The sequence below is a fragment of the Mchenga conophoros genome, linkage group LG7 (genome assembly GCF_057382185.1).
Source record: "Mchenga conophoros isolate Kocher_MC1m ecotype Shallow Benthic linkage group LG7, M_conophoros_male_GT1.1, whole genome shotgun sequence".
NCBI lineage: Eukaryota > Metazoa > Chordata > Actinopteri > Cichliformes > Cichlidae > Mchenga > Mchenga conophoros.
The window spans coordinates 7581080-7597191 of record NC_140532.1 but is presented as its reverse complement, the minus strand read 5'-3'; the positions used below and the strand labels follow the sequence as shown (position 1 = coordinate 7597191).

General features: G+C 38.8%; 1 protein-coding gene across 2 annotated transcripts in view; it reads right to left on the bottom strand.

Moving 5' to 3' along the window:
• furinb (furin (paired basic amino acid cleaving enzyme) b) overlaps window positions 1-16112 on the bottom strand; it is a 118392-nt gene that overhangs the window by 41653 nt on the left and 60627 nt on the right. For both annotated transcript variants that reach the window (XM_085281787.1, XM_085281786.1), the window contains exons 3-6: window positions 10443-10541; window positions 2484-2579; window positions 738-866; window positions 279-355 (exon numbers count right to left, since the gene is read on the bottom strand). In XM_085281787.1, coding sequence (XP_085137913.1) covers window positions 279-355; window positions 738-866; window positions 2484-2579; window positions 10443-10541 — 401 coding nt within the window. The remainder of the gene's footprint in view (window positions 1-278; window positions 356-737; window positions 867-2483; window positions 2580-10442; window positions 10542-16112) is intronic.

Genomic DNA, 16112 nt, shown 5'->3' with positions numbered 1-16112 from the left:
GTTGTGTGCTGAAGCAAGAAAAAAGGGGAACAGTCTTTCAAGAGATTTCAGAATGACTGCACCCATACTTCCACACTTAAATAATTGGTTTCTGAATGCAAATGCCTGAGCCAAAAGCACTGGACCCAAAGCGGAATCCACTTTCTTTCTCACCAGTCCCTGATAACTACAGCTTTCAGGGAGCAAAATATAACTAATAAAACAAGAGGTGGACAGTCTATTCCAAATTATTTAATCACTAAATAAAAATGTATATTTCAAGTTTGCTAGCACATTACCTGTTCTCATTTCGTTGTGTATATCTTGGTTGAGGGTCAGTATCTCCATCATTTACGTCATAGCTGGCCTCAGGGTCCTAAAAGAGAAATAAGAAAAGGTTATGACACCAATCAAGTGATTTTACATTTCTTTTAAAGAGCTCGCTTAATTGTTTTTTCCTCTGTGACTAAATGTTTAAAAAAAAAACCCTGAAAAGCTGTCGGTCGGACCTTTTGTGTGCACAAGGGTTTTGGATGATTTTGATACAGCTAATAAAACAAAGGAAGTACGAAATTTTAGTGGCTATAATTCTTACTGAATAGCATGAAAATTAAAATGCATATCAAAAAGTTGCCCTTTTATCATCACCAGTTAAAATAGACATTTTGTTAATTGGTTTCAAAATGCATCGTGTGTTGAGAAGTTTGGGACAAGAACATGTCCGGCTCCATCTCTGCTATTTGAAATTTATGACTTACGTAATTGCTTATGAGGTCGGGATGGTCCTTCTCAATGCCATCATCCAGGATAGTGACCACTACACCTCTTCCTGTGTAGCCCTGAGCCCAGGCTGCTTTTGTATTCAGATCTTGATGTGTTGGGTTGGACTGGAAGAGACAAAGGCTTTTGTTCAGCTGTCAATCTGCCATGACTGACTTTTCCGAGACAAAATGACAGAAAAGGTCTGTCAGTGAAAGAAGGTCCTACATCTTCTGCGAAGACCTTCTCTGCTGCATGTTATTAAAAACAGCATCGCTTGATACACCTGACACCAAGAAGATACGAGGGGAGATCAGAGGTGCTTCATGAACATTTTAAACTCCCATTTTAATGCATCACCCCGGTATGTCTGCCTCCTCAGGATGAGTTGCCCATTGTGAACATCCTACTGTTGTTTTGCTGTCAGTGAAAAAGAAAGACAACCTGTTGCAGGTCAGGCATCTTGGGGAGAGAGCATTTGCCTCTCGTACTGAAGAAATAACATTCGGCAGCATTCGAGAGGAGAGGGAGGGAGGCAGACAAAAGGCAGCGGTAAAGCGTGATTTGGAGGAATAAGTGAAAATCTGTACAGCTTGAAGAATAAGGAGAGGTGAGTGCGAGAGCTGACAGAGATGGTTACAAATAAACACAGATATACGGGAACAGAAAGACATTAAGATAATCTCCTCTGCCTCCTTTTCTTTTTCCAGTTTCCCTTTGACTTCACATTGAAGTGCACATAGCTGAAACTTATGAATACATTAAATACACATTATTAAATTCAGGCAGACACAACTCAATACATCACTTAAGTTTGCCCTAAAGTGACTGTGCTAAATAAACCTTTTATAAAAGAATTCTAAATCCCATAAATTTATTATGTGACCAAAACAGAACTGCAGCACTGGTGGTTTGTGCGTTCAGCTAAACCAGCTTTGTTTATTTGTTTGTTTAAGCCAGAGCTTTGCAATGTAGTTGAAATAGGAAAAAAAGGGTTTAAGGCCTGAGACTATTAGAAGTCTAATGCTGAATGGCAGAGGTAGTTCCACAACTTCTATTCACTGGTGATTTATGTCTGGGATAGTCAATGTTGTCATTAATCTGCTGAACTGACAGAGGTTTTATGTAGTTAAAAAAAAAAAAAGGGGGGGGGGGGGATTAAGGTGAATTGAGGCATCTCTGAGAAAAACTGCGAATAATGAAACAGACATGGAGGCAACATTATATGCTATCGATGCTTCACAGGTGATCTATCCTGACATGTAATTGCACATTCAACTCAACATCGTGGAAGGCACTACATTATATATTTGACTGAGAAAAATAAAGTTGCAGGAGGTTAAAACAGGCCAGGTAAAGAATAGCCCATAACGGAGCAACACATCTTATGATTACCAGACCAGCTGTATTTAAATATAAATCTTCCACTTCAACAAAGAATATAGCTTGAAAACAGGCATTCCTACAGGCTGCTACTGAAATGATTGAATACAGAGAGGGCTTGAAAATGTAAAGTGGGATTTCAAATGCATATGAGAAGCAGCCACTATATAGTCAGCTGACTGTACACCCACTTTATTTGTTGGTGAAGCATAGAGATATCTCTTTTAGAAAACTAGAACCATGCTACTGAAAATCTCATTATGTATGGTATTTCATAAGCATTTTAATTATTCCATTTCCCAATTTTAACATTTTAGTAATAATGTCAAACTAATGAGATAGATGGTAGGAAGTCTACACACCAGGTACCACTGCTTAGGGAAATCAGGATCCGTTAGGTCTTCATACACATCCCTCTTCTTCCTCTTTTTCACCACTTGCTGCTCTGTCCACAGGACCTGGATTGTCAAGGCACACACACGCGTGCACACACGCACACACACAAACAGCATGCCCACACAAAGCAAACAAGCAAACCCACACGCAAAAAGAAAAAGCACAGTTTACTCAGGAATCCTCATGATATTGTGTCATTATTAATGTTCTAATTTGAGAAATTGTTGCTGTGTCCCACAGACTGGGGATGTAGGAAAACACGGTCCCAGCTGTGTTCAAAAAGTAATAACTAGAAAGAGAAGCAGAGATGTGAAGAAAATCTAATTTAGTTCATTGCTCAGATGCACAGGGAAGGTGGCTACTGTACAGTGTGCCTGAGCAGGGGCCTTTGAAGTTGGGAGGGCTGCTGGGAAATGCTCAGGCTCAGTAAGTAAGGGTAACAAGTCTTGCTAATATCACACATAGTAAATTTCATATGGTGGTTTTGCTTCAGAAGTTGCAAAAAACAATGCAACACACAATGTTAACAGGTCACACAGCAAATCAGTTAATGCCATTCAACATTTGGGTTTTCATGCTAATACCCATATATTCTGAACACTCTGAGTACATGAGACAGTAGTAAGAATGCTGAAAGAGACCTAGTTTAAATAGACCCATTTAGGTCAGCAATTTATATTCAAGCCGTGACAAAAAATAATAAAAGGACAGCATTCATATGCTTAACAAGGAATGCCTTGTTGTAGGGGTGTGCAAATAATCACATTTTAACTTCTATTATGATTGACAAATATTAAAAACAACTATTAAAACAAGGTTAAATTGATTATTGTGGTGTGTTCCATTACTTTGGATCCGCCATAAAAATTCAATTTCACTATCTGAAAAGCTTTAGAAGATACGTTTCTCATTTTTTATTATTTTTTGAGTCTATCCATTTAATTAAAAACCCTAAAACAAAACCCAAACAGCCCACCCACCTCCAACAAGCATAACCCCATAATTATACGGGGTTTTGTTTATTTTTATGCAGAGCAGCTTTACCTCATGGTCACCTGTCAACTTGTCATCTATACAGAAAACACACAAATAATGCACTGGGGCATTGCTTTTTGTTTTTTGCTATACTTGTGTAACTACACAAAAGTTAACTTTCTTAAAATAAGGACAAAAATACTGAAAATACAATTCAAATACTGACTTGGGCTGAAATTATGCTATAGCAGAGGGAATCTGCAGACAGTCGATTGAGTGAGCTTACAGCAGAGGTTTATTTTCTACAGCACTTAGAGCAAATGCTGTTCTGCATTATTATTATTGTCAATGATAAATGCATCCTTTGCTGATTTTTTTGTTGAAGGTGAAAAAGCCCAAACTTGCTCTATTTGCATGGAGAACACTCAAGTGAAGCGTGACTAAACTTTTGAATTTCCTTTACAATGCAGACTGTCAAAGTACAACTTGCTATTTAACTATTTTAGGTCTTTTCAGTGGAATTTTTTTTAGCATTTTGCAATCGCTTTGCTGCTGTTGGTGTGGTTTCTAATGGTGAGGCTTCTCTACTTGCTCGACTTCATGATTATATGCTTCTGTAAAGCACGGGGTCTGAAAGAAAATGTGTTGAGTACAGCTGCTGAGGGTGTAAGCTCCAAACCCAGCTGAAAACTTTGCCTTAGAGAATGCAGCCATTAACCTCATTGAAATGATCCTAGACTAATTAACATTTATCTCATTTCATTACATTTATAACTGCACATGTCTGACCTCACCGCACTGCTGCCCACTGCCCGCCACATTATTAACGGAGCAAAATTACCACCCATGATAATCTGCATACAGCCATCGACTACAGGATAAACAGCATTTCATTTATAGCTAAAGCTGACTTCAAACATAATTAATGCAATCTCTTTTGCAAATTGAGCAACATTTCAGCAAGACGACCTCCGCTTAATAACTACAAAAAAAAAAAGAAAAAAAAAAAAAGGTGGAATCAGTTTATTTCTGGAGATTAAGTGATCTTTGGAAATTAAAAAATATACTTCAAGTGTTGGGCAAGGACAAAGACTAGACAAATACAACCACCTGCACAAAGAAATAATCAAGAAACAAGGAGGAGGTCTCCACAAGGGCTAGCACTGTAATCTGCTTGAGCAATAAACATTTGTTCCATCTCTCTCAGTGTGTCCTGAGGGTTTTCATGTCTGATGACTAAGAAGAAGCCATGCTGGAGTTGTTGGCAAAGCAGAAAGAGAGAGAGCAGTGAAAAAAGACACACTGTCCTTTGATCTATAGCTCTGTGGCTCACTTTAAAGAGAAAGAAGGAACGAAAAAGATACGTTTAGGGACTTTTTCCATTGCTATTTGTATGAATACATCTAATCAAATGACAATCACCAATAAATTGATGCCACTAACTACTAAGGCTGGGACTTATAGCTGAAAACACCATGATTATATTCATGAAAAACATATCAACGAGACGGTTAATAAGGAGGGTATTATTCTGTCTGCAGTATGCTTTGGAAAGTTTAGCAGTGAATGTAAACATTCCTAGTTTGTTTAGCAGGAAATCTCACAGGGGGCCTTTTAATTTGAAGCTAAATTGAAAATGTCATATTGAGCTCAGGACTGAAATAACTAAAAATTTGTTATTGTAGGAAACTATCGTGTCAATCAGACTGCAGGAGGGGTTGCTTGGAGACAGAGCATGCAAAGAAAAAAAGAAAAAAAACTGTAACAAATTTTGGGTATCTCATGCATCATTGAGATCCATATATTTCACAAACTATTTAGTCAATAGCCTTTGATGCTCCGTAATTGATTTTACAGACTAGCCATGCTGCACAAGCTCCAATATTATTTCTTGATATGGAATTATTTCACAATAAAAAGTGTCAAAAGCAACAAGAGAAAAACAGACAACACGTCTTTTAAAGAATGATTTTATTGAAAGTACACTTGTTTACCTTAACTTTTCAATAAAGACAGATATTAAATATACATTCATCTATTTACAGCAGCACTTGTAAGCCTGCAAAGCTGATCTCAGGTTTGCACGCTAATGTGAGAGTCTGATTACCATGTAAAGGTAGTCTACAAGTATGAAGATCAGCACCTGCTGCTGGGAATTGGACTGTGATGATGGAATACAATGAACAAACCATCCAGAAGAAACGGCATATGTCACTGGAGCGGGAATGGTACACCACTGGCCAATTTCTGAGTAGTAACGGTGGATAAGGCATCTGTCTTCCTTTATTCCTTAATGCACTATATTACACTGCATTACAGCTGCCCATTTTTACATTTCCTACATGCCTCTGGTAATGCAGCCTGCACACATGAAGGCAGCCTCTCATGCAGTTATCATAAATTACTACAAGTAATACCTTTTCTCACGGGTAGAGTACTATAAGGTCTTGACCCTACAATGTAAAGTACACAGAGATGACTGTTGTGAATTGGCTCTATATAGATATATATGAATCAAATTTAAATTTATCATTGTCATTGGAGGATTTTGTAATAATTATTACAACATTTTCTCAACCAGCTCTTCTACAATTTCTGCTCTAAAGAGATTTTATCCAGATCCAAGAAGAAATTGAATTTTTTTATTTAAAGATTTAACTGAATTTCTTTCCTTTTTGAAAATGGGACTTTCTGATCCTTTTAATAAAGAAAAATTAATAAAATAAGAATCTGAAATAACATTCATAATAAGATAAGATGGCACATACGCACTGCCTTTATGGTCTATGCCCTGCATAAACCAATGTACTTATGTGAGTGGTCCGCCCCGAAAGGCCACTCTGAGTCACGAAAAACCCTGCTTTAACAAGCACTGTCTGTATATCCAAGGCTTCAGACACTGAAAGCATATTCCCTTCTGCAGCTTTAGTGTTGTCTCAACAATAAAAAGATCAGTGAGCCAGACATTACGACGAGCATGGTTTATTTTGAGGTGATTACACACATATTGCGCTGGTGCTGTAAATCAATGATGGCTTCTTCAAGGGTCTGGAAGATAATATCGAGGAATATTCACGACATGATGAACAGAAAACAGATATTCTTCATCTCGTTTGATTTTTTTCTTGTGAATTATTGGATCACTTTAGTTTTTTCAAGCCTTTGAAAAAGATTAAAATGAAACAATATAAGGAGGAGGAATCGCACTGTCTTGAAAATAATCAGTCATGGCCCCGACAAATGCATTTTTCCCCCCCCCTCTTGTTCCTCTTGTGACTCATACTTAAACTTTTACGTCAGTAGCAACCAGTGGGCTTGGGGCTGAATGCCAAGCTTGGTAAGTCATGAGTTCACTACTGAGAGGCAGACTAATGTATTATTGGTTTTGGTCTCCTAACGGGATTTGTTGACAATAATAAATGCAGAATTTTGTCAGCCTCATCCAATATGGCCTCATATAGCAACTAAAAATCCAGCATACTTTTACAGCCAGAGTGAAACTTTCTAGTAAAACTGTACGAGAAACAGATGTAGTTTAAATTCCAGCCAGGACACTGTGCACGCTGCCTTACACTACTGTTCATAAGAAACCCAACAGTAGCCGCCCCAAACAAATCAATTCTTTCCCTCATAAAGATGATACGGGGTGTGGAGAGGAGATGACAAACAACTCTCGCAAGCATTATGGTGTAAGCTTATGCAGCTGCCAGTGTCATCATGCCACTGCGTGATTATTCAAAAGGCATGGTGATAAGCACGTTAGCTCCACAGAGCTGAGGAAAAGAGACAATGGAGGTAATGTGAGTTACAGCTGCTGGATTACAGAGAGGAAACACTGTAACGAGCTCAAAGCTCAGCAATGACTAATCCAAATCCAACCATTGTCTTTTTATTTATTTATTTATTTGAAAAAAAAAAAAAAGGTAAAGCAAAACCTTTACTGTTCTTTATTTTTTCCAGAGATCAGATGGTCTTACAGAACCATATGATTACACAAATGCACTTAAATAAAAACACAAAAACAAACCCACTCACTTATGCTTCTGTGGCATGTTTTTGGCTTTGCCTGAGGTTTGCTCTGGTTGTGTGGGTGGTTGGGCAACCTAGGGACAAGTTGTTGTGCCTGAGCCAGAAATCTGCTGCCCTTAATAGCTAGGTTCAAGTGCTGCGTTAACTTGAACTACTGACATTCCAACTAAGATGAACTCGAGATGGAATCTCCTTTGTCAAAAATGTCTTTATAATAGGCAAGGCTGTAATTCTTAGGCTTTGACGTCAAGGCAGCAGTTTTAAAGTGCAGATTGGTTTTTCTCTCATTTGGTATCAGCAAAAAGCCCACAGAGCACATAATACACCTCAGTGTCCATCTCATTGTTTTATTTTAATACTTTCAAGCCACTTATTAGGAACATATCAACTTTCTATTGACAGATTCTCACTTGGGTTTTAATGTTGCTCGGTCCCTTCTGCACCCAAAATCCAATATTACACATCATTAAATCTTCCTCAGTAACAATAATTCTGATTCTGATTAATAAAACCCTTGTTTCTGCCACTGCCTGTGCTAAATTTACTTAATTGTGTGTGGGGGGTTTTTTTTTAGATTTGAAAACTATGTTTTATGAATTTGAGAGCCACAGTACCGATATCTGCTCAGCAACCAGATTCCCTGGATGCTCTCAGAGACTTGTTGTCATCCACTTACCCCAACCCCTGATACCACTGGCCTCAGTGCACGTCACCATATCCCACTAATGATGTCTTGGGGCCTCAGAGCTTGTCAGAGCACATCAGTCCTTTCCTCGGCTGGAATGACTTGGACTCAGGAAAGCTACAGATTAGTCCTTGGGTTGCACTTGGCAAAACTACCTTGCTATAGATGTTCTCACTGGGTAACTGCCTACTTTTTAGCACCAGTCCGGCAGCTCTGAAGATGCTTTTAGAGCAGCAATTACCTCAGCTGCCTCCCTTGTTTCCAGTGTAAACACTGCAGCAACAAATGGCTAACTCTTTTAGCAGTAAGACTGAAAATAGAAGAACTGTAAAGCAGACATTTGCACAGATGCAGTACTTCTGTTGGTCCCTGAAATGTGAGGTACTTGATTTTTTAGAAGCTACTAAACATTCTGAGAAATATTTTTATTGTAGAGAAGTCAAATGACATTATATATGGCAGATTTAGCCATAGTTTTACTATAAATTCCCATGTATACAGATGGGGTTTTATTCAAACAGGTTTTGCCACACAATTCACACTACTATACTACAGACTTCACACCAGCTTACTGCAAGCCTTCATCCAGGGTTTATTTTAATATACAAAAGCTGAAAAGGTTAATTTAAATAATTCCTATTTCACACATATACATACACAAATAGATTTAAAAGGAGACGTTTAATAAAAGAAGTGTTATGATCTAATATGGTTTCACCTCTTTAGGTGACAGTCATCTACTTATGTCCACTTGATAATGGTAACTGCACATTTATCTTTTCTACATTTTTAGAATAAACTGTAGAATATCAGCACTTTAACACTCAGTTCTTTCCTCCACACAAACTAAATAAGACTATATCTGCTGTGTTTGCTTAAAAATCTCCCGTAGGTTTGCATTTCCCCTCTAAGTGCTGTTTGTTTTTTGTATGTGTTTTCTTACAGGTACATTATTTGGTGACCCAGTGTGTTTTTCTACTTATGCTCTGTTGCTTTATTTGTATTGTTTCTCCTATTTTCTCTCCCTTTTTCCTTTTCCTGCCAAGACAGGTTAAAAAAAAATCTCCTGTGTATTACTTAATAGTTTAACCCAAATCTGATTTTTTTAAAATGCTTGCAGCATTAGTAAATATCTCTTTGCCTTCAGAAGGCAGTGCTGTAATGATCTCTAAATGTCATATCTAATTAGCATTTCATGCTTAAAGAAAAGCATTTCACACTTTTGCAAGTATTATTTTCTCTGTAACTGATGTGCTTTGATCTGTTGGCTGCAGATGCAAATTCTGCTATAATAAAGAGCGTGATATAAGGTTTATAATGTGAATCAGTGTTTTCTAACATCAAGCGACAATTTTGTTTCTAGCCAGAACATAAACATTATTATCAGGGAAAAAGCAAAAGCGCATTTAGGTTTTTTTACTGGTTAGTAGATGCTGTTTTATTGTTCAGGAACAGTACAAATACACAGTGGTCTGGTGATATGATGCTGCTTATTCCATAATCCGTGAAAAGGAGAAGAAAAAAATCTCCCAATTTTGGCACTTTGGTTTTTATATGTGGTCCACAGAAAGTTTGATTTTGTGAACCAATTCTAAAATGGTGGTTGATATCAGGTAAATATCACATCTATATATGGTAAATAACTTTTATATAACGCTTTTGTGCTCGAGCACTCAAAGCACTTTAGAAAAAAGATGCCTACTTCACTATTCACACCCATTCACATAAGCACCTTTACTATGCTCAAGTGTTTTCCATCTAGCATTCAGCTACATTCACACGCCAATGGATGCATCGGTTCAGTATCTTGCCCAAGAATACTTTGCCATGCAGACTGGAGCAGCCAGGGATCGACACACCAGCCTTCCGATTAGTAGATGCCCCACAAATGTGATTTTTAAATATATAAAAATGGCATTTACGTTTTAGAAAATGTAAATGAAAATATTTATTAGAAAAGAAAAGAAAAAAAAAACTACTGAAAATGCTCAGCTAATAACAGACTCTCCCAGCTGTTGTGCTGGGTGGTTTTGCATATTTACAGCTACTTTGGATTGGGTCAGGGGACAGATGGAAGGGACCGGTGCAAAGACTTTGACAAGCTGTCACCGATTCTGACATCCCTTGTCTCTCGTGATATACCCACTCTCTATGTGCAATCCAATCTGTCTTTTGGCCTTTTGTTGCCAACATGAAGTGCTACAATAAGCTGTGCGAGTGCTGACAACAGTCTTACCTGTGGTTCTTTTTGCAGTCTGATGTGCATCCTCTTGTGGCCAGACAAAGCTCTCTTCTCCACGGCGTGATGCCTGAAGTGATAATAATCTCCAAAAACCTGCACCGACACATAGGGGAAGCGCAATCAGTTCACCTGCAGCAACAGGATGGCCAAATAACAGCCTGTTCTCACCAAGGCATTCATGTGCACATGAGTAAATGTACAGGGTAGTGTTCAAATCGAAATCTGAGAACAGGCTCACTTTTTTCCATATTTAAGATTAAATAAACATTTGTTACTTCACTGAGTTGTAGAAATGTGAACATCTTTTGAAAGATTACACGAAAACAAACAATATTTCATCAACAGTCATAATGCATGACATGAGCTTTAGGCACAGAAGTCCTCTAAACACCACAAAAGAATTTTAGTCCAGTGCCCTAGAGATCTGTGTTTTATTCGTTACATAACTTACGTGTTACAATTTCTTTAGCGAGTATATTTTTAGAGACCTGCCTAATCCTTTATTACATTGCAGCTTTTGAGAAAAAAATGATAAAAGATGATACATAGACAGACACACACACACAATAAATCCAGAGCAACTTAAAAGAACAGAGATTAATCGGGAAGTGAGGTGAAGAAACTTCAGCTCTATAGATGTCAGACAAAGAAGTGTACCAGGAAAGCACCTGCCCTAAGACATCAATTACAGAACCACAGATGGACACTATCAAAAATGATTAGGCACATCCATTAGAGGTTGAGTCACTTCAGATCTATTCTTAAGCATTCCTCCTACTGCTTTTATTGTTCCCCCACACGTCCTGCTCATAAAGAAGCTTTTAAGGACAAGTGATTGGGTGGCAGCAAACTGGCCTAAAACCTCAGGGATGCGTGCTTTTCATCAGCCTCACTTTGAAGCAACACACAGAACAACCTCATCCTGTCCTTGTAATGACAAAAGCAGCTGACCAAAGACTGAGATAGAGACTAATTAACAAGGACGCCCAGAGATAAGTGTGCAGTAAAAGACAAAAATAAACAGCCCGGTCCCTCTTCACATGGGTTTTCACAAGAGAGCTACCTCCATTTGAAGAGGAAACATTGCAATCTGTACAGTAGTGCCACCGGGGACTGGCTCACCTTCACAAGCCCAGTGGAGCAGAGGAAGAGAGAGGGGAGAGAAGGGGAGTGTGTGTGTGTGTGTGTATGTGGGGGGGGGGGGGGATAACGGAGGGAGGCAAGGGGTGGGAGATGCAGGGTTTGACAGGTCGACCAGGCAGGATGGATGTTTATGAGGAGGGAGAAGAACAGACGCAGCAGGATAGAAGGCTCTCCTGGGGCTGCAGGCTGATTCTGCAGGCAGGCTGTCTGCGGGCCGTCCAGACTGGAGGCTGGACTCTAAGCTCCAGAGCTTAGAGTCTGGCAGCAGTGAAATAAAGCTGCCAGCCTAGCTCCAGCCAATTTGACTTCGTCAAATATTTGTAATTAAGATTTGCTTTTATATCACTTGCTGTGATAAATTTCACATAAACTGAGTGACGCTCAGTCTTAAATTACTCAGTGTTATGCAAAATTGATCCTTTCTTTTGAGTTCACGCTGCATGCAATTATGTGTAGAAAAGATATAAGAAGCGTAAGGCTGATTTGTGAGGAGAAAGCTACCCAACAAGACATTCCCACAAATACACAGTTAATGGAAAAAAATAATTTCTTTTGTCCTGAAAGATTAATTAGAGTTTTCACAATTGAACTTGTATTCACAACATGAGGTTCAAAGATGTGCTGATGCAACTAGATGAGGCCATCATTAGGCCGAACAAAAAAGTGGGGAGAAAAGAAAAAAATATATATAAATCACAGTCCTCAACCTTCCTGGGAAAGTCAAGGCCCGGGTGCTGGAAAGCAGAGTCCGTCTGTTAGTCGAACCTCAGATACAGGAGGAACAATGCAGGTTTTTGTCCCAGTTGCGGACTCTTTACCCTCTTGACGATACTTGAGGGTGCACGGGAGTTTGCCCAAACAGTCTACATGTGTCTTGTGGACTTGAAGAAGGCAATCGATCATGTCCCTCCGAGTGTTCTCTCTGAGGTGCTTCAATAGTATGGGATTGTCTGGCCTGTGGCTACGAGCCATTCGATCTTTATACAACAACTGCAAGAACTTGGTCCGAATAGCCGGCAATAAGTTGGACTCGTTCCCGGTGGGAGATAGACTCAGGGTCTTAAGTTTTAATGCAATACTTCTGGGAGAATGAATTACAGATAAAAGTCTGCACTTCAAACTTGTCGTGATTGTTTGATTTAAAATCCACTGTGGTGCTGTACAGAGGCAAAGGCAATAATTAATACTTATTTAATATATATGTTTAAAAAAAAGTAAAAGTGTACAGAAAGATAAATTTATATTAATATATTTAAAAATCCTGTTGTTAACATAGTTGCAGAGGTCATGATGACTCTGATTTTATTATATTTTTATTACAGTCAAGGACTAACCTTACAATCACCATGCCTCAAAAGCAACGGCAAAGCTAAAAATGGAAAAAAAGCCTCTGAATAATGCAAGATTGAGGTGTGATGAAAGATGTGCCCAAAGAAATTAATGAGACCCACTTTCACATTGATTGTGGCAGGGCAGAAAGCTAATCTGAGCTGCACTTGGGTGGCTTTTCTGTGGACAAACCTATTTTCAAGAGTACTGATGTCCTCATTTAGACCACGAGTCTTCGGTTCTTGGGAAATTGAGATGGAGACGGAAATGTTGGTGTAGCTGCCTGTGATTGCAACTGAGTCATACCTCTTCAAAGCATGCACTCGAGTAAATCACATGGGGTTTGTGTGTGTGTGTGTGTGTATGTGTTAGCAATAATAATTGAGAGCACTGTAGGTCATTAGTCACCCTGACACTAAGCTCAATGTCTGTATTAGAGGCACACTGCCCTTTACACTCCTCACTGGGCAGTGCAAGAAGTTCCTTTCTCATGCATTTCTTACTTTAGGTGTTTCACTCCTTTTTCCATGGTTTCTAAAACTTTGTGTAGCTTGAAGAAACTCTGTATCTGTACACTGCATATAACTAAAATGACTCAAAGAGCAACAAACAATTACATTTCTCTTATCAGTTACTCTACCCACTGGCTTATCAAGTAATTCTCTCAATTCCAAGATGAAGCAAGATAATATCTACGAATGCCATATTTTGTCTTATTATAAATATTCATGCAAATGTATTATATTTGTTCATAAAAGAAAGTTCATAGCACATACTGTGCTAGCACATATGCAGTTTTTGGTCCACACAAAAGAATATTGTGAAACGATATGTGAGAGAACAGAGAGAAAACATTGCAAATTTATGACTTTAAGACATGCCCAAAGGGCTTTCTTTGCTTGAATCTTAATCTGCACATCAAACTGGAAAAAACATCGCCTACTTCAGAAATATTTTTCCCAGAGTCATGAACATAGAGAAACTACAGCAAGTATAAGGTATAAATGTAAGACAGCTTAGTTGACATCAGCAAAAATGTTGTACTCTAATAAATGTGATTAGTAGCACATTATACAAGAACCAAGGACAAACCAACAAAAGCCCCTAATAGATCTTAAAGGTCTTATAACGGAGCCTTGATGAATCTAAAGACGATGGTGAAGTTATACTGAAAAAATTTGAGTTCAACACTGAATAGAGGCTTTTCTTATGAATGGAAAATCTATGTAGTCAGATTTCAAAAGAAAATTCTTTTTTCCAGTAAAAAGCATGTTGAGAACAAATGGATACTGAAAATGGCTGATCACACAAAACCCTTGCAAAGTTCAATTTATTTATTTACCTAAACAAAACCAATAGTGTTGGGGCTATAATGAATTGCAACGTCTTCAATCAGATCTAGCGAATGGGTGAGAGCCATAAATGTACAGAAAATCCATCCAATCGTCACTTAGATCTGTTGGGGACCCAAAGTTTAGAGTGGTGGTTCTGAAGCTGTGTGTTGGGCTCTCTGAAGGCCTGTAAAAACTCGTGCAATGTGCAACACCATATTTTCCCTCCCCAGTCCACGTTAAAGTCCACTCTGTTACATTAGCATTCCAGTTTTGGGAACCTGAAACATCTCAAGTCTTCAAGTGTGTTCAATAAAGAATACAAAGGCAAAAAAAAAAAAACACACTGTTTCAGTAAATTTTAAATTACCGTATTTCCCGGACTACAAAGCGCACCTAAATATTAGCCGCACAAGCTAAAATCAGGGGAAAATCCTGTTTTGTACATACATTAGCCGCACCTGACCAAAAGCCGCAGGTGTTTCAATGTTGACTTATCATATGTAAGAGAATATGCACAAAGGGAATTGTCAGGAAAGAGATGGCTGTTTGGAGACATCACTTTTATTAATATTTTGAAAAACAAGTTATGGGTACATATTTGCACATGTAGTACATAACAGTAGCCTACAGCACACCAGAAAAATAGATTCGGACTACCTTTTAGGCTCAGGTGCAGTGACACAGCTTTAACAAGAAGAAAAGTCAGTCATTCACCACCATCTTTCTCTTCTTCCTGCGCACTAAAACCACCAAAGTCCTCTTCTCCAGTGTCGGATACAAACAGGCTCAGGATGGCTTCGTCATCCACTCTTCTTCTCTCCTTCGTTGTCACTTTCAAAACCAAAGAAATCCTCATTGTCAGTGTCAGAGTCGAACACCCTCAGAAGGGCCGTGGCGGTGTCCTCCTCTCCATCATGCAGCAGTCCAGCCCTTCAAAATCCGTTGGTGATCGTGGATGTTTTCACACTTTTCCACGCTGTCAGAATCCACCGGTGGAGTTGGGCATAACTTGCTTTTTGGGCATAACTTGCAAGTTTATCGCCGCTCATCATCCACGCCTCCCGCTGAATGCGTAGCGCTACTTTGAAGTTTGTTTTTCGCGCTACTTCGTACGGCACTACGTTGCCTGGCGGACGGACATGTGACTAACATACCACTCTTGAACCCCGATCCTTCCGCCAATCAACGTAGTGCCGTACAACAGCGGAACAAACAGAACAAATCGTCTTACGATATGACAAAAATCACGGACAATCCATAGAAAAGCCGCACCTGACTAAAAGCCGCAGGGTTCAAAGCTTGTGCAAAAAGTAGCGGCTTATAGCCCGACATTTACGGTACTTCATTTTAAAATAACTTAAAATTATTGACCACTAATGGAATTGCAGAGTGGATGCAGATATTATATCAGATATATATGCATGAAGGACAAATGATTGGACTAATTAATTCTTCAGGGATGTATTACACTCACTCACTCTACTGGATAAGCTTTATGATGAAATCAGCCTCTAAGAGTCTTTTTCTGCATTATGCAGTTTGATAAACAGCCTACAGGATATGCTGATACTAACATAACTGTTAATGTTTAATTTAAAAGCTTAAAGGTCTGGCTTATCTTAGTAAATCTTAGCAGATTCTAAGGCCATTCATTTTGGATTAATTCACTTAGAAAATACCTCCTGAAATACAAACTTGTGATAAGAACGAATTAAAAAGCACAGAGAGAGTGCAGAAAAGCTCAAGTGAATGCAACTTTCACAATACGACCACTCTTTCATGTGGTGAGCTTTCATGTGAAGGACTGCATCTGTGAATCTGCGGGCACAGACGTCAACATTGATCCATCTTAGTTCTG